The following is a 25,287-nucleotide window of genomic DNA, read 5'->3' as shown; positions in this document are numbered from 1 at the left end:
TAATTTTAGTGTTTTGTGCGTCTATAGCCTCCAGATCCCTTTGCTCCTTGATTCCATTTAGACTCCTATTATCCAAGGAGTGTATGACCCCTCCCCTCCCCCGCCCCTTATTCTTCCTACACTCATCTGCATAGCCATAGAATCTACAGTGCAGAAGGAGTCCATTTGGCCCATCAAGCCTGTACCGACAACAATCCCACCCAGGTACTATCCTATCCCCATAACACCACATATTTACCCTCCTGGTCCCCCTGATATTAGGGGGCAATTTAGCATGGCCAATCAACCTAACCCACACATTTTTGGACTGTGGGGGGAAACCGGAGCACCCGGAGGAAACCCACGCAGACACGGGGAGAATGTGCAAACTCCACACAGACAGTGACCCAAGCCGGGAATCGAACCCAGGTCCCTGGCGCTGTGAGGCAGCAGTGCTAACCCACTGTGCCAGCGTGCCGCCCACATTGAAATTAATTTGCCAAATACACATCCATTGTGGAAGCTGATTAGTAACTTATTGTTTTGTGTCGCAGTTGTCCTCAGGTTTAACTAGACTCCTGTGCCACCGTGCCGCCCCCAGAGAGTTATCCGGAAAAGCGGCAATGTGAGGCTCATGCCAGCGGGCACAAGCCTGAGCACCTACATTAAATACCCCTGGTAAAGTGTGTGGGAAGATGTCCACACCTGAATCAACGTCCCATTGAGGGAGGGTTCAGTGACCGTGACCATGGTGAAGAATGCTGGATCAATCTGTACCTGTTTGCTGAGGAGGCCTTGGGTTTATCAAGGGTGAAAGTACCAGCAACTGCTTTATCTTGTAATAATTTCACCTGGACGCTGTTTAAAACTGGTCAGAACTGGAATAGCTGATAACGTTTCTAATATCATTTCTGCTTATTTCAGAATGGAAGGACAGTATTGCAAAAGTTTTGGCCACTGTCCATGGATGGATATTTATCTTATCGACAGCTCAGTGTAGTGATTCTTGTGCTGACCTGACTAAATGTTGACATTACAGGCTCTGTATTTGCTCTTTGGAAGGGTTTTCAGCTGCTTGGGCCCTGCACTCTCCACCTCGCTCGCTCTCTCTCTCTCTCCTCCTTTAAGACGCTCCTTAAAATCTCCCCTTTCACCCTCTTTTGGTCAACCTGGTGTCTCCTTCCTTGGCTCAGTGTCAACTTGATGCCTGAGGCACCTTGAGATGTTTTACAATATCGAAGGCGCTACATAAATGCACGTTACTGGTGTTGAACCACAGAATCTCTACAATGCAGAGGGAAGCCATTCGGCCCATCGAGCCTGCACCTGACTTTCTGAGAGAGCGTCTTACCCAGGCCCTCCCCTCTGCCCTATCATTTAGCATGGCCAATCCCCCTAACCCGCACATCTTTGGACTGTGGGAGGCAACTGGAGCACCCAGAGGAAACCCATGCAGACACGGGGAGAATGTGCCAACTCCACACGTAGAGCAGGAATCAAACCTGGGTCCCTGGCGCTGCGAGGCAGCAGTGCTAACCACTGTGCCGCCCAACTGAGATCCCAGCTGATTTCCTTTGCCCTAATCCAGGGGCTGATTGTAGTGATTGTCCTGCCCAATACCAGTGATCTCAGCGCAGCCTGAGGGCCAAGGCTCCAAGCTCTCAGCTAGCCTGGTACTTCACCCAGTTGGGAGGAGTCCCTTATCCTGTGGTTAAGGATTACCAACAAAGTGGAAAGTTTTGAGAATTTGGCAAAGGGATTGTCAGCTTGTTCCGTGTTTAAGTCGTTCCAAATCTCTGGCGAGCTGAACAGTGAAATAAAACAACCGAACAATCATCAACTCCTATGGAGCGAGGCTGCATTCATGTAGCACCTGGCCACATCTCAAGGATGTCCGAAAAGAATTTCAAACCAATTCATTATTTTGTGGTGTTGTTGCTGTTTTATTATGTATCACTATATTTGAAAACTGACAAATTAATTTGGCTAAATGGGATTCTTTCAGGAGTTTATCCAGTCAATTAATGAGGGTTTATCTCCATTTCTGATCAAACCACATTAGGGTGAAAAACAGGAAGCAGGTTGGAGCTGCAGCCTCCACTCAAACAGACTCGAAATGTTAACTGGGTTTCTCTCTCCACAGACGCTGCCAGAACGGCCGCGTTTATCCAGCATTCTCTGCTTTTATTTCAGATTTCCAGCATCCGCAGTATTTTGCTTTGATTAAGGAGGTCGGAAATCCTTGCATTGAATTTGCATCCAGAATCATTGCTAACTCGGACACTGTCCATGGGAAACAACAGCAACTCGCATTTAAGTAGCGCCTTCGATAAAGTAAAACATTGCAAGACATTTCACAGCCGTGTTCTTGAATAAAATTTGACACTGAGTGTGTCTTTAAGGAGGAGACAGAGATAGGGAGCAAGGCGGAGAGGGAGAGAGGCAGAGAGGGGAGAGGGAGAGAGGCAGAGAGGGAGCGAAGCAGATAGGGAGAGAGGCAGAGAGGGAGCGAGGCAGAGAGGGAGCGAGGCAGAGAGGGAGCGAGGCAGAGAGGGAAGGAGGCAGAGAGGGAGAGAGGTAGAGAGGGAGAGAGGCAGAGAGGAAACGAGGCAGAGAGGGAGCGAGGCAGAGAGGGAGTGAGGCAGAGAGGGAAGGAGGTAGAGAGGGAGAGAGGCCGAGAAGGAGGGAGGCAGAGAGGGAGCGAGGCAGAGAGGCAGAGAGGGAGAGAGGCAGCGAGGGAGAGAGGGAGAGAGGGAGAGAGGGTGAGAGGGAGCGAGGCAGCGAGGGAGAGAGGGAGAGAGGGAGAGAGGGAGCGAGGCAAAGAGGGAACGAGGCAGAGAGGGAGAGAGGCAGAGAGGGAGAGAGGCAGCGAGGGAGAGAGGGAGAGAGGGAGAGAGGGAGAGAGGGAGCGAGGCAGCGAGGGAGAGAGGGAGAGAGGCAGAGAGGGAGAGAGGCAAAGAGGGAGAGAGGCAGAGAGGGAGCGAGGCAGAGAGGGAGCGAGGCAGAGAGGGAGAGAGGCAGAGAGGGAGCGAGGCAGAGAGGGAGAGAGGTGGAGAGGTAGTGAGGCAGAGAGGGAGGGAGACGGAGAAGGAGAGAGGCGGAGATGAAGTGAGGCAGAGAGGAAATGAGGCAGAGAGGCAGTGAGGGAGCGAGGCAGAGAGGCAGTGAGGGAGGGAGGCAGAGAGGGAGAGAGGCAGAGACAGAGGTAGGTGGAGTGGGAGGCAGAGAGGGAGGGAGACAGCGAGGGAGGGAGAGAGAGAGGGAGAGAGAAAGAGAGAGGGAGGGAGAGAGAGCGAGGCTGAAAGGGAGCGAGACAGAGTGGAAGTGAGGCAGAGAGAGATGGAAGCAGAGAGCGAGGGACGCAGAGAGGGAGCAAGGCAGAGTGGAATGGAGGTGGAGAGCGAGGGAGGCGGAGAGGGAAATCCAGGCAGCTGATGGCATGGCCGCCAATAGTGAAATGATAAAAACCGGAGGATGCAAAAAAGAAGTGGAAGGAGTGCAGAGATGGGTGAGCAGTGTGAGGCTGGAGGAGATTACAGAGATGGGGAGGGGTGAGGCCATGGAAAGATTTGCTAACCAGGAAATGAATTTAAAAAGTGAAGCAATGCGATCCCGTGAGCCAATATAGATCAGCGAGAACGAGGTGTGGTGGGCGAAGGGGAACTTTGTGGAAGGTAAGAGAGAGGAACAACTGATTCCACCAAGCTCTCTCTGCCTGTGTGACGCTTGATGTTGGAAATCATTGTTAGCGGGCGACATTATGAATTGTGGAGGTTGGATGAATGCTGTGCATTCCCCAGGGTGTGAAAAGGACTGGTTTGAATTTGAAACAAATCTGTGATTGGCCAGTCCTGTGTATCATTAAATAATTATTCAAGTGTTTATTATTAAATCTAACCTTTTTCTTAATTCAAGAAGAACCAAAAAGTCTTTGGTACAGTGAAAAGGAACCGGGCTTTAACTGGGGCTGATCTGTTTCCACAATGAGGAGTTTATTTACAGCTGACAGTTAAGTAGACGAAGGTAAACTTGCTCCTTAATCTGCCCCAGTAATCACTTCCTCTTGTGCTGACCCTCTACATTCAACCTGAGAAACCTGGTCCTCAGAACTGGGCAGCAAACCTTGAAATGAAACGGAACAAATATTACTCATTAAAAACATTCCGAAGAATGTTTTTAAATGTCAGTCTGGGCGCAGTGAGTAGGTATTACGCTTCAGAGAGAGACAGCTCTGGATTTGGGTCCAACTCCAGACTCTGCTACACACATTTATGCATTGACAATCCCAGTGCAGTACTGAGGGAGTGCCGCACTGTCAGAGGGTCAGTACTGAGGGAGTGCTGCACTGTCAGAGGGTCAGTGCTGAGGGAGTGCCGCACTGTCAGAGGGTCAGTACTGAGGGAGTGCTGCACTGTCAGAGGGTCAGTACTGAGGAAGTGCCGCACTGTCAGAGGGTCAGTGCTGAGGAAGTGCCGCACTGTCAGAGGGTCAGTACTGAGGGAGTGCCGCACTGTCAGAGGGTCAGCGCTGAGGGAGTGCCGCACTGTCAGAGGGTGAGTACTGAGGGACTGCCACACTGTCAGAGGGTCAGTACTGAGGGAGAGCTACACTGTCAGAATTTCAGTACTGAGGGAGTGCCGCACTGTCAGAGGGTCAGCGCTGAGGGAGTGCCGCACTGTCAGAGGGTCAGTGCTGAGGGAGTGCTGCACTGTCAGAGGGTCAGTGCGGAGGGAGTGCCGCACTGTCAGAAGGTCAGTACTGAGGGAGTGCTGCACTGTCAGAGGGTCAGTACTGAGGGAGTGCCGCACTGTCAGAGTGTCAGTACTGAGGGAGTGCCGCACTGTCAGAGGGTCAGTACTGAGGGAGTGCTGCACTATCAGAGGGTCAGTACTGAGGGAGTGCCGCACTGTCAGAGCATCAGTACTGAGGGAGTGCCGCACTGTCAGAGGGTCAGTACTGAGGGACTGCCACACTGTCAGAGGGTCAGTACTGAGGGAGTGCCGCACTGTCAGAGGGTCAGTACTGAGGGACTGCCACACTGTCAGAGGGTCAGTACTGAGGGAGTGCCGCACTGTCAGAGGGTCAGTACTGAGGGAGTGCTGCACTGTCAGAGGGTCAGTACTGAGGGACTGCCACACTGTCAGAGGGTCAGTACTGAGGGAGTGCCGCACTGTCAGAGGGTCAGTACTGAGGGAGTGCCGCACTGTCAGAGGGTCAGTACTGAGGGAGTGCCGCACTGTCAGAGGGTCAGTACTGAGGGACTGCCACACTGTCAGAGGGTCAGTACTGAGGGAGTGCCGCACTGTCAGAGGGTCAGTACTGAGGGAGTGCTGCACTGTCAGAGGGTCAGTACTGAGGGAGTGCTGCACTGTCAGAGGGTCAGTACTGAGGGACTGCCACACTGTCAGAGGGTCAGTACTGAGGGAGTGCCGCACTGTCAGAGGGTCAGTACTGAGGGAGTGCCGCACTGTCAGAGGGTCAGTACTGAGGGAGTGCCGCACTGTCAGAGGGTCAGTACTGAGGGAGTGCCGCACTGTCAGAGGGTCAGTACTGAGGGAGTGCCGCACTGTCAGAGGGTCAGTACTGAGGGACTGCCACACTGTCAGAGGGTCAGTACTGAGGGAGTGCCGCACTGTCAGAGGGTCAGTACTGAGGGAGTGCTGCACTGTCAGAGGGTCAGTACTGAGGGACTGCCACACTGTCAGAGGGTCAGTACTGAGGGAGTGCCGCACTGTCAGAGGGTCAGTACTGAGGGAGTGCTGCACTGTCAGAGGGTCAGTACTGAGGGAGCGCTGCAGCGACCCCCTTTCAGGTGAAACATTGAACCGAGGCTCTGTCTGTATTCTCAGTTGGATGTAGTAGGACATTATTTGAGAAAGAGGAGGGAATTTCCTGGCAAACAATAAATTGTCTGGTTATTAACATGCTACTGTTTGTGGGATCTTGCTGTGCACACGGACGTATTCTGTACAGAGATACTAAGCAAAGTGAGAGTCTGGGAATGTGAGTGACTTGTTCAGGAAAGGTGTTATCATGGATAACATCACACGCTGTGTCCATGCATGCGTAATGAAGCGAACTGGCTCCCTGGGAAATACACCAGAATGAACAGATGTTAGACCCTTGAGTGGGGAGGGAGAGGACGGGGAAAGAGAGAGACAGACTGGAGGGAGAGAGAGAGAGTATGAGGGAAAAAGAAAGTGAGTGACAGAAAGAGAGGGTGACAGAAAATACCAGACAGGTTTTAAAGACTGTCAAACGCATGGAGAAAAAAAAGGAAGAAAACATATTTTTACTTTTACCTTTGAGCAAAGCCATGAGAAATAATTGTTTGCAATAAACAGATGGCGATAAATCAGACATTCAGTGCGATTGATTATTGCTCTCATGTAAAGACTGTGTGCTGCGACCACTCTTTGCAATTCTCAGAGGGCCATAAGACCATAAGACATAGGAGCAGAATTAGGCCACTCGGTCCATCGAGTCTGTTCCGCCATTCAATCATGGCTGATATTTTTCTCATCCCCATTCTCCTGTCTTTTTCCCATATTAATCAAAAACCTATCTACCTCTGTCTTAAAGACGACCTGGCCTCCACAGCCTTCTGCGGCAAAGAGTTCCACAGATTCACCACTCTCTGGCTGAAGAAATTCCTCCTCATCGCTGTTTTAAAGGATCGTCCCTTTAGCCTGAGGTTGTGCCCTTTGATTCTAGTTTTTCCCACAAGTGGAAACATCCTCTCCACGTCCACTCTATCCAGGCCTCGCAGTATCCTGTAAGTTTCAATAAGATCCCCCCTCATCCTTCTAAACTCCATCGAGTACAGACCCAGAATCCTCAACCGCTCCTCATACGACAAGCCCATATTTGTTCACTCTCTAAACTTTATTCCTCCTCTGCCCTCCTGTCCCCAATCTGGCCCAGATTTACCCGTGACAGTGATGACGCACCCTTTGACCTGGCGGGTTAACTATCCGACCCCTGTGTCATGCTGTGATAACCTCTGACACTGAAAGCATTATCATGGTGACCTCCCCACACTCCTTTAACATTTTGGTTTTCAAGTGGTTTTAGAATGGAGAGAAATAAGCTATAAGGTTTATTTTTAGAGATCTTTGAAGTCTTGCCCTTCAGAGATGGGTGAGTGAGCATTAATCTGTTTACTGACCTCTCTGCCACCGCACGGTTCCGCATTTATCCCTGCCTCAGTGAGGACCATAATGAAAAGCTGCAAAAAAATCATTTGCTACGCTTTCTCATCATGTTCTTGTCGGGGTAGGAATACATGAAAGACTTGCATTTATATAGCACCTTTCACAAGCACAGAATACAGAGTCATAGAATCATAGAGATTTACAGCATGGAAACAGGCCCTTTGGCCAAACTTGTCCATGCCGCCCTTTTTTTTTAAGCCCCGAAGCTACTCCCAACTGCCCGCGTTTGACCCATATTCCTCTGTACCCATTAATATGCCAACGCACTCTGTAACCGGTGAATTCAGTGCTGTAATGTCAGAAACACAGCGGCCAATTTGCACACAGAAAGTTCGTACAAACAGTAATGTGATTTTAAAAATATATCTACATATACACAGGGCAACGCCAGAACTTATTATAAAAGCAAAATACTGTGCGGATGCTGGAATCTGAAACAAAAACAGAAAATATCGGAAAATCTCAGCAGGTCTGGCGGCGTCTGCGGAGAGACAGCAGAGCCAATGGCCGGAATTCTACCGGAACGCCCGCCCTGATTCTGGGGGCGGGCGAGGCTCGGAGAACGGCACTCTCCGTTGGCCTCAGGTGGGATCGTACGAAACTTGGGTGGACGCGCCGGTAAAATTCCACCCAATGTTTCGAGTCTCGATGACCCTTTGTCAGAGCTCGGAACTTATAACCATCTCTGGTTTCACTTGGAAAGATAGGGAGTGAGCCGCCTTCTTGAACACAACTGAGTGGCTCACTCAGAGGCAAGCAGTTTGCTGTGGGCCTGTGGACACACACAGGCCAGGCCAGGTCAGGAGGGTAGATTTCCTTCTCTGAAGTGAACCAAACTGGATTTTACAATAATTCTGTAATGTCACTGTCACCGTGGTTTTTTATTCAATTTAAACTCAACTTGCGATGAGGGGGTTATGAATTCATGACATTGGACCACAGGCCAGGCACCGAGCTTATTGGCCTTGTAACACTAACCGCTCTGCTACAATACACGGTAATAACCAAGCAATCTGCTTTGTTTAAGTGATGCTAATTGTGGGATAGGTATTGGCCAAATCGGCAAATCGGCACCTCTTTGAAAAGGTGTCGTGGGATCTTGTGGATCTAGCCAATTGGGGAGAAGCGTTATCAGCTCCAGAGCCTGGGAGACGTCTCAGCATCAGGTCCCTTTGACCATCTGTCTGGGCCGTTTGACGGCAGATGCAGTTGCTAAACATTTGTAGCCAGGACGATCCCAGTTATAAAGAGCATCTCTAGCGACCACGAGACACTTTTTCCCGATATTCCGGTACACGTTAAGGATCTCTTTACCTTTTGTCGGAAGACGGAAGTGACTTTGGAGGCTCTATCCTGATCTCCGGATCCCATTCACCGGGAGGAAGGACAATTACCTCGTCCAGAAACTCATCAATTCCAGCTAAGAGGTCGGCACTATCCTTGGCTTTGTAGGCAATGTCATGAAACAGCTAAACAGTGAGACAGAGAAAGACAGAAATCCTTAAACAACAACAAATAAGTCACAAATAATAATTATTATTTCTGATTCTGCCTATGAACATAGACCATCTGGCCCTTCGGCTATGCCTACTATTCAATTGGATCAAGGTTGATCTGCCTCCTCCAGGCCAATGAGACCATTCTGCCCCTCCAATTATAGCACATCCGCCACTGCCTCGCTGGGTCCGAAGCTCTGGACTTCCCTTCTTAAATGTCACCGCCTCTCTGTCCTCCTTTTAAACACTCTGAAACTTACCTCTGTTTTCAGTCACCTGCTCTGACATCTCGTTACGTGGATTGGTGTGACATTTTGTCTGATTATGCTGCTGCAAAGCACCTTGGCACATTTTACTGAGGTGAAGGTGCAATATAGATAAAGTCAATGTTGTTGTTGTAATTGGCTTCACCCATTCACCTTGTGGCTCTAATATTTAATACTTGCCAAAACAAATCTACCAAATCTCTGTTGCAGCTTGGTCTTTTATGTCTACCTGAGAGATCAGACAAGGTATCAGTTTTACAACTCATCCCAAAGGCATTAGATCAGTAAGTATGTCTTATCTCTGAACTTTCACAATTCCTCCCAAGAAAGATTTCAAGATTTGATTTGATTTATTATTGTCATATCTATTATCATGCAGTGAAAAGTATTGCTTCTTGCGCGCTATATAGACAAAGCATACCGTTCATAGAGAAGGAAACGAGAGGGTGCAGAATGTAGTGTTACAGTCATAGCTAGGGTGTAGAGAAAGATCAACTTAATGCGAGGTAGGTCCATTCAAACGTCTGACAGCAGCAGGGAAGAAGCTGTTCTTGAGTCAGTTGGTACGTGACCTCAGACTTTTGCATCTTTTTCCCAACGGAAGAAGGTGGAAGAGAATGTGTGGGGTGCGTGGAGTCCTTGATTATGTTAAGAATGGTAAACACTACAGTTAAGAAAGCCCACCAATGCCTCTACTATCTTAGGAGGCTAAAGAAATTTGGCATGTCCGCTACGACTCTCACAAATATTTACAGATGCACCATAGAAAGCATCTTCTCTGGTTGTATCCTAGCTTGGTATGGGCTCCTGCTCTGCCCAAGACTGCAAGAAACTACAAAGGGTCGTGAACATAGCCCAGCCCATCACACAAACCAGCCTCCCGTCCATTGACTCTGTCTACACTTCCTGCTGTCTCGGAAAAGCAGCTAGAATAATCAAGGAACCCCACGCACCCCGGACATTCTCTCTTCCACCTTCTTCCGTCGGAAAAAAGATACAAAAGTTTGAGATCACGCACCAACCGACTCAAGAACAGCTTCTTCCCTGCTGCCATCAGACGTTTGAATGAACCTACATTATATTATCCTGGTCTTTTTCTACACCCTAGCTATGACTGTAACACTACATTCTGCACCCTCTCCTTTCCTTCTCTCCTATGTACTCTATGAACGGCATGCTTTGTCTGTGTAGTGTGCAAGAAATAATACTTTTCACTGTATTTTCCAATACATGTGACAATAATCAAACATTAGTTCATTGTAAATGTCTACAGTATTTTTCTTCCTGTAAATTCTGAAGCTGTGTTAAAGTAGTTCCATAAATGAATGCTTGAAACAACAATTTAGATTGTGATGGTCAGTAACTTTAACCTCCATGTCCCTTCAACCTCGTCCCGCCAGTGGCAATGTTGTAACAGATACTCGGATGATTTAATGGAAATGAGAAATTCATTAAAGCATTCCTGATTACAGCCGTGCATCACCAGAATCTGTAGCTTCATGACAAATACCTAGTGAGAGCGTTGCTCTCCAATGAGTTCGCAAAGAATTAATAAACTGCAATTTCATGCTGAATACTCAGGATTTTTCTCCTAAAAGCGGAGAAGGTTAAGAGGGGATTCAAGTGAGACGCTTAAAATGTCGGGAAAGGGTGAAGAGAAATCCTAGCAGGAGGGTCAGTGATCAGAGGAACCAGATTTAAAATTTAATTACAATCGATCTCCACATGCCCACATATTTACCCCGCTAATCTCCCTAGCCTACACATCTTTGGACACGAAAGGGTCAACTTAGCATGGCCAATCCACCTAATCCGCACATCGCTGGACTGTGGGAGGAAACCGGAGCACCCGAAGGAAACCCACGCAGACACGGGGAGAACGTACAGACTCCACACAGACAGTGACTCAAAGGCAGGAATCGGACCCGGATCCTTGGCACCGTGAGGCAGCAGTGCTAACCACTGTGCCACCTTGAGGATGAAAGGATTGAAGTGAGTTATCAGCACAGAGGGGGGGCTCTCGGTGGCACAATGGTGGTGATAAATGTGGGGGAGATTCCTGGTCACCCAGTCGGGAGGTGGGGAATTTTTTTTACACGGTGAGTTGTTGTGATCTGGAAGGCGCTGCCTGAATGGGCGACGGGAGCAGGAACTTGCAAACTTGGAGTGGAATAGACACTGGCAGGTGGAAAGGTTTACAGGGATACGGGGATAAGAGTGGGATGTAGGACAAATCGATTTCACAGAGAGGAGCGGGGAGAAGGGCCTCCTCCTGTGCTGGATGTGCAGCCCTCTCTCCTTTATGCTTGGGTCTAAATGATTGGCTGGCTGCTGGAGATCGGGGAAGATAAGCTTGGGGCACACATCTGGAATGGATTCCGCATGATCATCCTCAAGATGACGATAAATACAGCCATTCAAACAAGCACTCCATGTACACAGAATGAGCCATTGTAGGCCCGGCCAGAACATTCGTTACCTCTCGTCTGTTTATCCAGCTTCCCCTTAAATTTATCTACATTATACACTCAACCGCTCCCTGTGGTAGTGAGTTCCACATTCTCAACACTCTCTGCTTGCAGAAGTTTCTCCTGAATTCTCCATTGGGTTTATTAGTAACTGTCTTATAAATTTGTCTTCTGGTCCCCTACAGCATAGAACACAGAACAGTACAGCACAGGAGCAGGCCCTGCGGTCCACAATGTTGTGCCGAACATGACTCCAAATTAAACTAATCCCTTCTGCCTGCCCTTGCTCCATCTCCCTCTATTCCTTGCATATTCATGTGCTTATCTAAAAGCCCCTTAAACGCCCCAATGGTGGAAATGCTTTCTCTGTGTCTCTCTCAAACCCTTTCATAATCTTAAACACCTCTATTAGGTCAGAATCAAGAATCTTGATTAAGGACAGCGACGCACAACACAAAGAGAGGGCGACACGGTTCCGGGTCACGTTATATGTCGGCACCGCATCAGCACGTGAGAACAAAAGCCACTTGAACTGGTAAAGGAGGGACAATGTGCCAATTATACTGATGCACTTGCAATCCCTCACAATCCCTGTGCAGCCCCCTGCCCGCTCTCCGCCCCGGCTGCGGAGCATCCTTGCTAACCTACTTTCCCACATTCCCGCGTTTAGTTTATCGATCAGGCAGCCGGCCAGAATGAAAGCTATCTGTTGTTGAAACAAATCCCAAACAGAATTCTGGTCAATCGCATTAATAGAAGGCAAGCTCGGAGACAATGGAGACAAAAGCAAGTGTGCAGAATGGAACAAGGCAGTGTCAGGCAGTGATGGTCGCAGTGAACAAGTGACAGTGTGCTGAATTTACAAGAGAAAAATAATCTAAACTGATTCTGGAGGGAGAGTTCATCCCTCCGGACAATTCAACATCACATTAAAGTTTAGATTTGGCCCAAAAATGAGGGTCTGAGGTGGGGTGAGGTGGGGAGCGTGAAGGGGGGGGGGTGGGGTTGGGTGGGGAGGGTGAAGGGGGGGGGGGGTGGGGTGGGTGGGGCAGGGGTCATGGGGCCCCATCTTGCAGTCCATATCTACTTTGTGCGTTTGTGATGCCTGTCAGCTGGCAAGGAAATGAGGCCAAACAGCGATGTCACTTACTGGGAGAGCTGATTGTTAATTAAAAGGGGAACTGTCTTCATCAAGAATCTCATGAAGTCATTATGATCCTGAAGAGGCCAATCAGCCCATCCGCTCCGTGCCAGCTTTCTGCAGGACAATCCAGTCGGTCCCGTTCTGCCACTTTATCCCCATGTTTCTCAACACATTCCCCTCAAATGCCCATCCAATGTCCCTTCTCAAATGGACAACCCCGCAGCAACCCCCGGCTCGCTGTCGAGTGGCCGTGGAAACCTGTTAACTATTGCAGCGCCAAACAGTTGTCAAATGCTGGGTCTTTGACAAAGCTTCATGATGGGGTCATGTTGAGCATGTTTTGCACTTGATGGCCAGAATTGCAAGAATGCAAAAGAGATCTTCCTTGGTTTGGGTTGAGTTGAGATCATTTTAAGTTCGAAACGTGACTACGCAGCCATTAAACACGTCCCCCGCGCCCCCCCCCCCCCCCCCCCCCCCGGCCACCCCCACCCCGGCCTGAAAACGCTTTGGAATATCCTGAGGTCATGTGACATTAGGATTGCCAACCCCTCCAGATTTCAAGAGCAGTCTCCTGGACGCTGTCACAAACAAAACACCGGGAGAAAAATAAATCAATGTGACATTGATAAGTATGATTTGGACACTTTTGCCTCGTAGCACGGTGGCACGGGGGGGGTGGGGGGAGGGGCACGGCACGGTGGCACAGTGGTTAGCACTGCTGCCTCACAGCGCCAGGGACCCGGGTTCAATTCCCGGCTTGGGTCACTGTCTGTGTGGAGTCTGCACATTCTCCCTGAGTCTGTGTGGGTTTCCTCCGGGTGCTCCGGTTTCCTCCCACAGTCCAAAAGATGTGCTGGTTAGATGCATTGGCCGTGCTAAATTCTCCCTCAGTGTAACCCGAACAGGCACCGGAGTGTGGATTTTCACAATAACTTCATTGCAGCGTTAATGCCAGCCTACTTGTGACACGAATAAATTAAAATTACTAAAACAATAGCTAAAGATATTGAAGTTTTTTTTAAAGGCTCTTTAAGTGTTTGCAATAAATCATGTGATGAAGCATCTGTTTGTTAGGTGCTATATCAATGCAAATTCTTTCACATGATTGGACAATCCAAAGATGTGTGTGTTAGGTGGATTGGCCATGCTAAATTGACCCTAGTGTCAGGGGGATTAGCTGTGTAAATGTGTGGGGTTACGGGAATAAGGCCTGGGTGGGATTGCGACCGGTACAGACTCGATGGGCTGAATGGCCTCCTTCTGCACTGTAGGGATTCTATGATTAGATTGCTGCCCATTTTTAAGAACATTTCTACTGAATGGATTTGCATTGTTCTCTGACACGAGAGATGGAAATGGAAGCAGCACTTTCCCATATCTCTGTCCAGCAGGTGCTTTGATCGATATCTACTGCGAGATGTTATGTCTCCCCTTGGGGTTCAGTGGAACCCCAGTAATTATTAAGGGCTCACTTTGAAAAGTAATTGTTCTTTTTGAATATATTCCTCGTCATGTCAATCGCTGCTGCATCAACACCTCACAAACTATACACTCGGAAACAGGAAAGAAATGCTTCCTGACTCCCAACCAATAAAAAAAAGAATTGTTTTGTAAACTGTCGCCAGTTTATTGGTGGAAGACAAGAGGGTGAAACGAGTAGCTCCAATTTTATGTTTTCTCATAGAATCCCCACCCTACAGAAAGAGGCCATTCAGTCCATCGAGTCTGTACTAACTCTCTGACAGAGCATCCCACCCAGGCTCGATCCCCACAACCTACATATTTACCCCGCTAATCCCCCTAGCCTACACATCTTTGGACACTAAGGGTCAATTTAGCCTATCCATCTAATCTGCACATCTTTGGACTGTGGGAGGAAACCGGAGCACCTGGAGGAAACCCACGCAGACACGGGGAGAATGTGCAAACTCCACACAGACAGTGACCCAAAGGCGGAATCGAACCCGGGTCCCTGGCGCTGTGAGGCAGCAGTGCTAACCACTGTGCCGCCGTGAGGATGAAAGGATTGAAATGAGCTATCAGCACAGAGGGGGGGCTCTCAGTGGCACAATGGTGGTGATAAGTGTGGGAGAGATTCCCGGTCATCCATGAGAAGGGAGGAGAATTGGAGCCTCCACCGCAGCTCCAGATTACATCGTGTTTTTGCCACAGCAACTCAATGTAACACTGATGGACAGAATATTCTTGAAGTATAAAATGGCAGCATGGTTAACAAAATCACTCAGTGTTCCTCTGGTGATCCTGTCAGATCATTCCTACTGTGTTGTATTTTTGAAGCTATGAAATAGATTTAAGTGAGCAATGCTTTCTCAGAAGACTAAGGAAATTTGGCATGTCAGCTACGACTTTCACCAACTTTCACAGGTGCATCATGGAAAGCATTCTTTCTGGGTGTATCACAGCTTGGTATGGCTCCTGCTCTGTCCAAGACCACAAAAAACTACAAAAGGTCTTGAATGTAGCCCAATCCAACACACAAACCAGCCTCCCATTCATTGACTCTGTCTACACTTCCCACTGCCTTGGAAAAGCAGCCAGCATAATTAAGGACCCCACGCACCTCGGACATTCTCTCTTCCACCTTCTTCCTTTGGGAAAAAGATATGAAAGTCTGAGGTCACGTATCAAGGACAGCTTCTTCCCTGCTGCCATCAGACTTTTGAATGGACCAACCTTTCACTAAGTTATCTTTCTCTACACCCTAGCTATGACTATAACACTACATTCTGCACTCTCTCCTTTCCTTCTCTATGTACGGTGTGCTTTGTCTGTATAGCGCGCAAGAAACAATACTTTTCACTGCATACAAATACATGTGACAATCAAAAAGCTCGATCCCAATCTCTATTCTGTCTAATTTGTTAGGGGAAAGAGTTCCTCATAGCTGCAACATCCCCAACAAAGCAGCAAGTCTACTAATAAAGAGAGGGTTCACATTTATAGAATGCCTTTCCCGTTCTCAGGATATATCAACACTTCATAAACAATCTCTGGGTGATACACAATTTGAGTATTCTCAAGAAAAGAGGCAGCAACATGTCTCTCCTTTCAGGAACACTGCAGGAATCAATCTGATGAACCTTTGTTACACCCCCTGTGGGGCACATGCCTCCAACGAGATGTGTTGGCATCACAAGTAGACAACGTGTTCTTAGTTCTCACCTCATCAGACATGAGAGTGGCAATCGCTCTTCCAATTTCATGGTACGATTTTGCCTTTCCTTTGGGCCCAAGCAGAATGAACAGAAACCTAAACAAAAAAAAAATGGCGTTAGTCTCAAACTATACCAAATCTAAATGGTCCTAAATACAAGATCTTTGCACCCAACAGCTCTGACGCTCACTGAGATATATCATCCCAGGCCCAGAAACACCTCCATTTAAAAATTCCCATCTTTGCTTTCAAATCCCTCCCTGCCCCCTCTTTCCCGCTTTCTCTGTAACCTCCTCCAGCCTCACATCCCTCCGACATCACAGTCTCCCCCAACAATGCAAAGCCCCAGTTGTAACCACTCCACCGTTGGTGGTCCTACCGTCAGCTGCTTGAGCCCTGAATTTCCTTCCTAAACCTCTCCATCTCTTTCCCGCTCTCCTTAGAATCCACCTCTTTGCCCTTTCATTGGGTCACTTGGGTTAATATTCCTCCTGGTGGCTCAGTGTTAAATTGTATTTAAAAATTGCTGTTATGAAGCAGCTTGGGATGTTTAACTATGTTGAAGGCGCTATATAAATGCAAGTTGTCATTCTGCTTTAGCAGGCTCTCTGACCGGAATTTTACCGGCACGCCGGCCGCAGAATCGGGGTGGGCAAGGCTCGCAGAATGGCATTCTCTGTTGGCATCGAGAGGGATCGTATGCGCCTTGGGCGGGCGTGCCAGTAAAATTCTGGCCTCTGTACCTGGGACATATTTTCTTCTGAAAATTTATTTTTACGACCAGACCCCTGATTCTGACGATAAGTCACAGACCTGAAATATTACCGCTCCAAAGATCCTGACTGGTCTTCTGAGTATTTCCAGGATTAAGGAGATATTCAAACAGGGAAGATGTAGATTTGTGGAGTCATTAAAAGAGGAGGATGAGCAAGGTAGAGAAAAGGTTCAGGGAGTGAGTCCCAGAGCTTGGGGCCCAGGCAGCTGAAGGCTCGGCCACCAATGGTGGAGTGATGGAAAGTGGAAATGCCCAAGAAGTCAGGATTGGAGGAACGCAGGTACCTCAGATAGTTGGAGGTCACAGAGGTAGGGAGGAGCAAGGCATGTCTAAGGACTGAAAACAAGGATGAGAATTTTAAAATCTCGGAACGATTAGACTGGGAGACAATGTAGGTTCTGCCGACGTCGCCGGGAGTAGAAGCAAAATACTGCAGATTTTGGAGAGCTGAAATAAAAAACAAAAAGTGCTGGAAAAACTCAGCAGGTCTGGCAGCGTCTGTGGGGAGAGGAACAGAATTAACGTTTCGAGTTGAATGTGTCTCTTCTCGAAAACTGAAGGGTTAGGGCCCCGATGAAGAGATGTGTCCAAGTTAACACATTCACTCTTTCTCACTCCACAATGCTTCCAAACCTGCCAACCATTTCCAGCACTCTCTGTCTGAGAAGCTGCGAGTGTGGAATTCATCGCCACAGAAGGCTATGGAGGCTGGGTCATTGAGTGCATTTAAGACAGGAGATGGATAGGTTCCTGATTGGTAAGGGGTCAAGGGTTACAGGAGAAGGCGGGAGAATGGGGTTGAGAAACTTATCAGCCATGATTGAATGGCGGAGCGGATTTGATGGGCCGAATGGCCCAATTCTGCTCCTATATCTTATGGTCTTACGTTTCCACTTGCAAGTGAGACTAGAACCAGGGGACACAGTTTAAGAATAAGAGGTCTACCGTTTAGGACGGAGATGTAGAGAAACATCTACATGTTAGTCTGTGGAGTTCTCTTCCCCAGAGCGCAGTGGAGGATGGAGCACTAAATTTATTTGTCTGAGTTAGAGACAAACGAGGCAAGGATTATGGAAGGTCAGACAGCAAAGTGGAGCTGAGACACTCCCAGATCAACCAGGATCTTATTGAATGGTGGAGCAGGCTTGAAGGGCTGAATGGCCTACTCCGGTTCCTGAGCCCCCATGTTCCGATGTTCCTAAATGTGGCAGTCAAATTTCACACAGCAAGATCCCACAAACAGCAATATGATCATCAATGTTTAGTGATCTTGGCAGGGGGATGAATGTTGGCCCGGACACTGGGAGGCAACGTTCCTCCCCTTCTGTGAATTAATGCCAGAGGATCGATTACATCCACCTGACAGAGCAGGTGGGGCCTCGGTTTAACATCTCATCTGAAAGACGGCACCTCCAACAGTACAGCACTCACTCAGCACTGCACTGGAAGTGTCAGCATGGCATTTCTGTTTGAGTCTTTGGCATGTATGGAACTTTGGTGAGACCACAGCTGGAGTACTGTGTGCAGTTCTGGTCGCCACACTATAGGAAGGATGTGATCGCACTGGAGGGGGGGTGCAGAGGAGATTCACCAGGATGCTGCCTGGGACGGGAACAGTTAAATTATGAAGAGAAGTTGGATAGGCTTGGGTTGTTTTCATTGGAGCAGAGAAGACTGAGGGGCGACCCGATCAAGGTGTACAAGATTATGAGGGACATGGGCAGGGTGGATAGGGAGCAGCTGTTCCCCTTAGTTGAAGGGTCAGTTACGAGGGGACACAAGTTAAAAGTGAGGGGTGGGAGATTTGGGGGGGATTTCAGGAAAAATCTTTTTACTCAGAGGGTGGTGAGGGTCTGGAATGCGCTGTCTGGGAGGGTGGGGGAGGCGGGATGCCTCACATCCTTTAAAAAGCACCTGGATGAGTTCTTGGCACATCATAACATTCAAGGTTATGGGTCAAGTGCTGGCAAATGGGATTAGGTGGGCAGGTCAGGGCATTTCATGTGTTGGTGCGGACTCGATGGGCTGAAGGGCCTCTTCTGCACTGTAGTATTCTGAGATCCTGTGATGTGGCTTAAACCTACAATCATCACGGGGAGAGAGCTATCGACTGAACTATCCGCAGGTGATGATGGGACAGGTTTGTTGAGGAGTCTTTACTCACCTGGTGGGTACAGGAACCTCAGTCAGAGCGCCCAGCATCACAGCTTCCTTCAGACGCACAAAGGCAATAAAAGGAGTGTCGAGGAAGTCCACCTCACCCACCAGTACATTGGAAGCCTCAGCATCACGTGGAAGCTTCTTCATAAATTTGTTCTTGAGCTGCAGCAAGAAAGCCAGTGTGTGATTATTATACGGAAAGCAGGTCGATCAAGCACAAGACAGAGAGATTCAACAACTATAGGGGGTGGCACGGTAGCACAGTGGTTAGCACTACTGCATCACAGCACCAGGGACCTAAGTTCGATTCCCGGCTTGGGTCACTGCCTGTGTGGAGTTTGCACATTCTCCCCGTGTCTGCGTGGGTTTCCTCCGGGTGCTCCGGTTTCCTCCCACAGTCCAAAGATGTGCGGGTTAGGTAGATTGGCCATGCTAAATTCTCCCTCAGTGTCAGGGGTATTAGCTAGGGTAAATGATGGGGTTGTGGGGATAGGGCTTGGATGGGATTGTGGTTAGTGCAGACCCGATGGGCCGAATGGCCTCCTTCTGCACTGTCGGATTCTATGATCCATCCTCTCTGTCTCACACCATGGCCAGAATTTTCTGTCCATTCACGCCTGGTGGGATCTTCAGACAGTCCAAGTTGGGAATCAAACCCAGGTCCCTGGCGCTGTGAGGCAGCAGTGCTAACCACTGTGCCACCGTGCCGCTTGACCCGAAACCAAAAATCCCGCTCAAGGTCAACGGACATTTCTGTCGTCCGCCCCTCGCCTGCTCATGTGGTGGGCGGGGTGGTAGGATTCCAGTGAATGTTGCAATGTTGGAGGCGCCACCCTTTGGTAAACCAAAACCCTCTCTGCCCTAGCAGGTGGGTGTAAATATCCCAGGACACGACATCAAAGCGTTGGTGTTCTCGGTTGCCTGGACAATATTTACCCCTCAGCCAAGATGAGTTTGCTGTGTGCAAATTGGCTTCGATGTTTCCTACACAATGACGACACTTCAAAACTCTTGCATTGGCTTTGGCACTGGCTGAGCTTGGGAAAGGTATAGAAACACACCTCTAAATCACAGTCACTTAATAACCATTCAAAGGGAGTTGGGGAAGAGAAAATAATCTATTATCTGTCCCCCTGTATTGTTCTGCTTCCTGTCTGTTGCAGTAAATCGAAGTGCTGTAAGTGCACACCAGTTAAAAGGGTTAACAAAAATATATTCATGCAACTCATGTGGGCGGCACGGTGGCACAGTGGTTAGCACTGCTGCCTCACAGCGCCAGGGACCCGGGTTCGATTCTGGCCTCGGGTCACTGTCTGTGTGGAGTCTGCACATTCTCCCCGTGTCTGCGTGGCTTTCCTCCCACAGTCCAAAGATGTGCGGGTTAGGTGGATGGGCCATGCTAAATTGCCCTAGTGTCAGGGGATTAGCTTGGGTAAATGTGTGGGGTTACGGGAATAGGGCCTGGGTGACATTGTGGTCGGTGCAGACTCGATGGGCCAAATGGCCTCCTTCTGCACTGCAGGGATTCTGTGATTAGTAACGCATTTCTAGCTTGATAGTTTTGTGGTGTTACTTTGGAGGTGGTTTCTTTATGAGTAGCAAAAGGCTCTTTTTGGTGGATCACTTATTGGAGCATCTGCCTTTTCAATATTGCCCTCTCCTTCAGCTGAGCAATCTTGGATCATGACTAGAGGCAGGAACATCTCAGTGAGAAGATTAACCATCCCCTGATCTCATGGCTCATTTGTGAGGTTTCTGATTCTTGTAAAACCATCTCCAAGGCAACTCAACCAAACCTTGTGTCGCCCCAAATCAATGCCTGGCGTGAATCCTCTTTCATCCACTTCCAGCAACTCTTTACTTTCTTGACAGCCAAAGGAGACCAGAGATTTTCACAAGTTTACGAGGATACAAATCTTAACTCTGGCACAAGGAAAGCAACATTTCCACTTGTCACACAAGACATCTTTCAGACAAGCGTTACTCAAAATGGAAACACTGCCCTATTCAACAAGAAAAATGCTTGGCAAATTCTTTCCCCGAGCAGTGAGGCCATTTTTCTACATGGAATGGTGCACAGAAAGAGGTCACAAAGGGGAGTATATTGCAAAGTCACAGTGAGTGGCATCGGAAGGTCCACCTACAGAGCTGTGAATGCGAGGATTCTGACCCCATGACAAGCTGGTGATATATTTCCACGTCAGGATGGTGTGTGACTTGCAAAGGAACTTTCAATTGACGATGTTCCCATGAGACGGCGGCCCTTGTTCAGCGAGGAAGTGAATGTTCCTGGGTTCGGATGCATGGTCCCATTTAGAATGTTATTCCAGAAACATCCAAGATTGCAAAATCCAATCAAGCTACACTTGAATCAGCTGTTGTTGTACGGCATTTTGCTCAATATCCACCAATGGCAGCCAGAGTAAGGCCCTCCACCATCCAAATGAAGGAAGTCTTTCATTTATATAGTACCAGTCACAACCTCAGGACATCTCAAAGTGCTTTCCAGCCAAAGTAGCCAAATGCCAGACCCTGTTGCAGTGTAGGAAATTAGGCAGCCAATCTGCACACACAGAAATTTGACAATGAGCAGATAATTTTCTTTCTGTTGATCTCGGTTGAGGGATGAATGTTGGCCAAATCATCAGGGAGAAACCTAGTCATAATCATAGAATCCCTACAGTGCAGAAGGAAGTCATTCAGCCCATCGAGTCTGCACTGACCACAAACTCACCCACAAACTATCCCCATAAACCTATGTATTTACCCTAGCCAGTCCCCCTGACACTAAGAGGCAATTTTAGCACGGCCAATCCACTTAACCCGCACATCTTTGGACTATGGGAGGAAGCCAGAGCTGGAGGAGGTTACGGAGATATGGAGGGGTGTAGGGGCTGGAGGAGGTTACAGAGATAGGAAGGGTTGTGATGCTGGAAGAGGTTACAGAGATAGGGAGGATTGTGAGGCTGGAGGAGGTTACAGAGATAGGGAGGGGTGTAAGGGCTGGAGGAGGTTACAGAGATAGGAAGGGTTGTGATGCTGGAGGAGGTTACAGAGATAGGGAGGATTGTGAGGCTGGAGGAGGTTACAGAGATAGGGAGGGGTGTAGGGGCTGGAGGAGGTTACAGAGATATGGAGGGGTGTCGGGGCTGGAGGAGGTTACAGAGATATGGAGGGGTGTCGGGGCTGGAGGAGGTTACAGAGATAGAAAGGGTTGTGATGCTGGAGAAGGTTACAGAGATAGGGAGGGGTGTAGGGGCTGGAGGAGGTTACAGAGATAGGAAGTGTTGTGACGCTGGAGGAGGTTACAGAGATAGGGAGGATTGTGAGGCTGGAGGAGGTTACAGAGATAGGGAGGGGTGTAGGGGCTGGAGGAGGTTACAGAGATAGGGAGGGGTGTAGGGGCTGGAGGAGGTTACAGAAATAGGGAGGGGTGTCGGGGCTGGAGGAGGTTACAGAGATAGGGAGGGGTGTAGGGGCTGGAGGAGGTTACAGAGATAGTGAGGGGTGTAGGGGCTGGAGGAGGTAACAGAGATAGGGAGGATTGTGAGGTTGGAGGAGGTTACAGAGATAGTGAGGGGTGTAGGGGCTGGAGGAGGTTACAGAGATATGGAGGGGTGTCAGGGCTGGAGGAGGTTACAGAGATATGGAGGGGTGTAGGGGCTGGAGGAGGTTACAGAGATATGGAGGGGTGTAGGGGCTGGAGGAGGTTACAGAGATAGGGAGGATTGTGAGGCTGGAGGAGGTTACAGAAATAGGGAGGGGTGTCGGGGCTGGAGGAGGTTACAGAAATAGGGAGGGGTGTCGGGGCTGGAGGAGGTTACAGAAATAGGAAGGGTTGTCGGGGCTGGAGGAGGTTACAGAAATAGGAAGGGTTGAGATGCTGGAGGAGGTTACAGAGATAGGGAGGGGGTGTAGGGGCTGGAGGAGGTTACAGAGATTGGGAGGGGTGTCGGGGCTGGAGGAGGTTACAGAGATATGGAGGGGTGTCAGGGCTGGAGGAGGTTACAGAGATAGGGAGGGGTATAGGGGTTGGAGGAGGTTACAGAGATAGGGAGGGGGTGTGAGGCTGGAAGTTGTTACAGAGATAGGGAGGGGTGTCGGGGCTGGAGGAGGTTACAGAGATAGGGAGGGGTATAGGGGTTGGAGGAGGTTACAGAGATAGGGAGGATTGTGAGGCTGGAGGAGGTTACAGAGATAGGGAGGGGTATAGGGGTTGGAGGAGGTTACAGAGATAGGGAGGGGTGTGAGGCTGGAGGAGGTTACAGAGATAGGGAGGGGTGTCGGGGCTGGAGGAGGTTACAGAGATAGGGAGGAGGTTTTGTGGCTGGAGGAGGTTACAGGGATAGGGAGGGGTGAGACGATGGAGATATTTCAAGACAATAATGAGAATTTTAAATTTGGAACAAATGAGAAGGAAACAAAATGAAATGTGATAAAATTACTGAATTAAATGCCTTTTGATTTGTCTGATTTCACCATGAATTTCCTAGTCTTTCTCTGTTCTGATTTGGAAATATTTTGTAATTTCCCCACTGCCATTCACGTCTTTCGGAATGTGGGAGGAAACCAGAGCACTCGGAGGAAACCCACGCAGACACTGGGAGAACGTGCAGACTCCACACAGACAGTGACCCCAATGACCCAAGTCGGGAATTGAACCCGGGTACCTGGTGCTGTGAGGCAGCAGTGCCAACCACTGTGCCACCGTGCCGCCCATCTGAAAGATGTGCTGGTTAGGTGCATTGACCTGAACAGGCGCCGTAATGTGGCGACGAGGGGAATTTCGCAGTAACTTCATTGCAGTGTTAATGTAAGCTTTGCTTGCGACTAATAAATAAACTTTAAACTTTTTCAGTCAATATGCTGGAACTCCCTCTCTAACAGCACTGTGAGTGTACCTACGTCACGTGGATTGCTGCGGTTCAGGAAGGCGGCTCATCACCACCTTGTCAAGGGGCAATTAGGGATGGACAATAAACGCTGGCCTGGTCTATGACACACACATCCCCGGAAAAAATCATGAACCCTGGGAATGGGCTGTCTAATTTCCAAGTTTCTGAGATGTGAAATTACCAAACTAGTCAGGATTGGCTTTTCTAGATTCTCCTCATGACTTTTTTTCCTGGTAAAATCTTCCTGATTATGTCTCAGTTCCTCCTCTAAGCCTCCTGTCCTCTCCGACAACACAACATGAGGAGTCCCTCATGGGCCACTGACACATTTGGATCCGATTAAAGTCAGCACTGAGAATCACCTGATCCTTGTCCGGTTTGTCTGAGATATCGTTCATGCTTCCTGTAGTCAAGTTGCGATGGGTTAATCCTGGGCTGCCTGGAAAGGAAGACCAGTGGCAGGGATTAAAACAGGACATTCATCATTATCCACAGGAACCTAACGCTCAGCTGAGAATAGAGACAGAAAGTATACAGTCAGAAGGATAGGTTCGGAGAGAAAGAAAGAAGAGCTACCTGCCTATAGAAAGTGGCCACTCTTCTTATTTCTTTTCTGCTTGCATGATGAAGTATGGGGCAACTTTTCCCACAGTTTGCCGTCGCTACATGAATTAGGTTCGGGGTGGGTTGTGGTCTTATGGGTGGAGCATTGACTAACTTTTTTAAATTCATTCCTGGGACACGGGCATTGCATTTATTGCCCATCCCTAGCTGCCCGAGGGCAGTTGAGAGTCAACCACATTGCTGTGGCTCTGGAGTCACAAGTAGGCCAGACCGGGTAAGGATGGCAGATTTCCTTCCCTGGATTGATAGTCCAGTAATAATACCACTAGGCCATCGCCTCCCCATAACTGGAGAAGTCAGTGTGGGAACTGTACCATTTTCCAACTCACCCTTAACTTGTATGAATGGAGTGAGCTACACGAGCCTCACTTTTCATTGGTAGATGACTGTTTGGAACGTGGAAAGATTAGGAACTGCGTCCAGTTGTTAAGGACTTCAGCAGCTTGGAGAGGTTTTTCTTTGTTTTGAGTTTGTAGTCAAAAGAAACACCCTGAAGGTGTGGGAAGATGTTTCAGGAAGAGAAGAACGCCAAGGCTTTCAGAGGCCAGCGATAGTGAACTATTTGGCAGCAGAGAATTCAGCTGCTGAATCTCCTCAGCAAACCACTGTCAAACTAGCAGCGCCATTTTCCCAAGTGGCCCACTAAGCACCTCGGGACAACAGTGCCTTAATGGGTATCGGTGGCCTGGACTTGGGGAGGATCCTGCAACTGAGGTGAAGCCCAGAGACTGATCCGGCTGCGACTGGATCCACAGTGAGGATAGGTTTGCTCCAGCATGGACGGCGGATTGGTTGGTGTTGCTGATAGCCCCTACGTCAGCCTCGGAGAAGCTGGAAGCAAAGAGGTCAGGGCTGTATTGATGAAAATATGTTGTGCTATCTTACACAGAGAGCAATTGGCTGGGAATCTTAGCGCAATGTGCAAGAAACCTCTGTCACTGCCTCCCTGCTGAAGTAATATCTCCTCTCAAATTGTATTTCCATAAACTGTACATTGTACAGAGTCCTTCATTAAAGGAAGAACTTCCATTTCTACAGCGTCTGTCACAAGCTCTGGGACAGCCCAGAGAACTTTACAACAAATGATG

The 25,287-nt window shown here is 48.8% G+C and overlaps 1 protein-coding gene across 4 annotated transcripts in view; it reads right to left on the bottom strand.

Moving 5' to 3' along the window:
* LOC144488359 (electrogenic sodium bicarbonate cotransporter 1-like) overlaps positions 1–25,287 on the bottom strand; it is a 189,531-nt gene that overhangs the window by 90,922 nt on the left and 73,322 nt on the right. For all 4 annotated transcript variants that reach the window (XM_078206518.1, XM_078206638.1, XM_078206450.1 and 1 more), the window contains exons 7-10: positions 23,938–24,014; positions 18,685–18,842; positions 15,754–15,841; positions 8,508–8,662 (exon numbers count right to left, since the gene is read on the bottom strand). In XM_078206518.1, coding sequence (XP_078062644.1) covers positions 8,508–8,662; positions 15,754–15,841; positions 18,685–18,842; positions 23,938–24,014 — 478 coding nt within the window. The remainder of the gene's footprint in view (positions 1–8,507; positions 8,663–15,753; positions 15,842–18,684; positions 18,843–23,937; positions 24,015–25,287) is intronic.

The sequence above is a fragment of the Mustelus asterias genome, chromosome 1 (assembly GCF_964213995.1).
Source record: "Mustelus asterias chromosome 1, sMusAst1.hap1.1, whole genome shotgun sequence".
NCBI lineage: Eukaryota > Metazoa > Chordata > Chondrichthyes > Carcharhiniformes > Triakidae > Mustelus > Mustelus asterias.
This window is presented reverse-complemented; position numbering and strand designations above follow the sequence as displayed.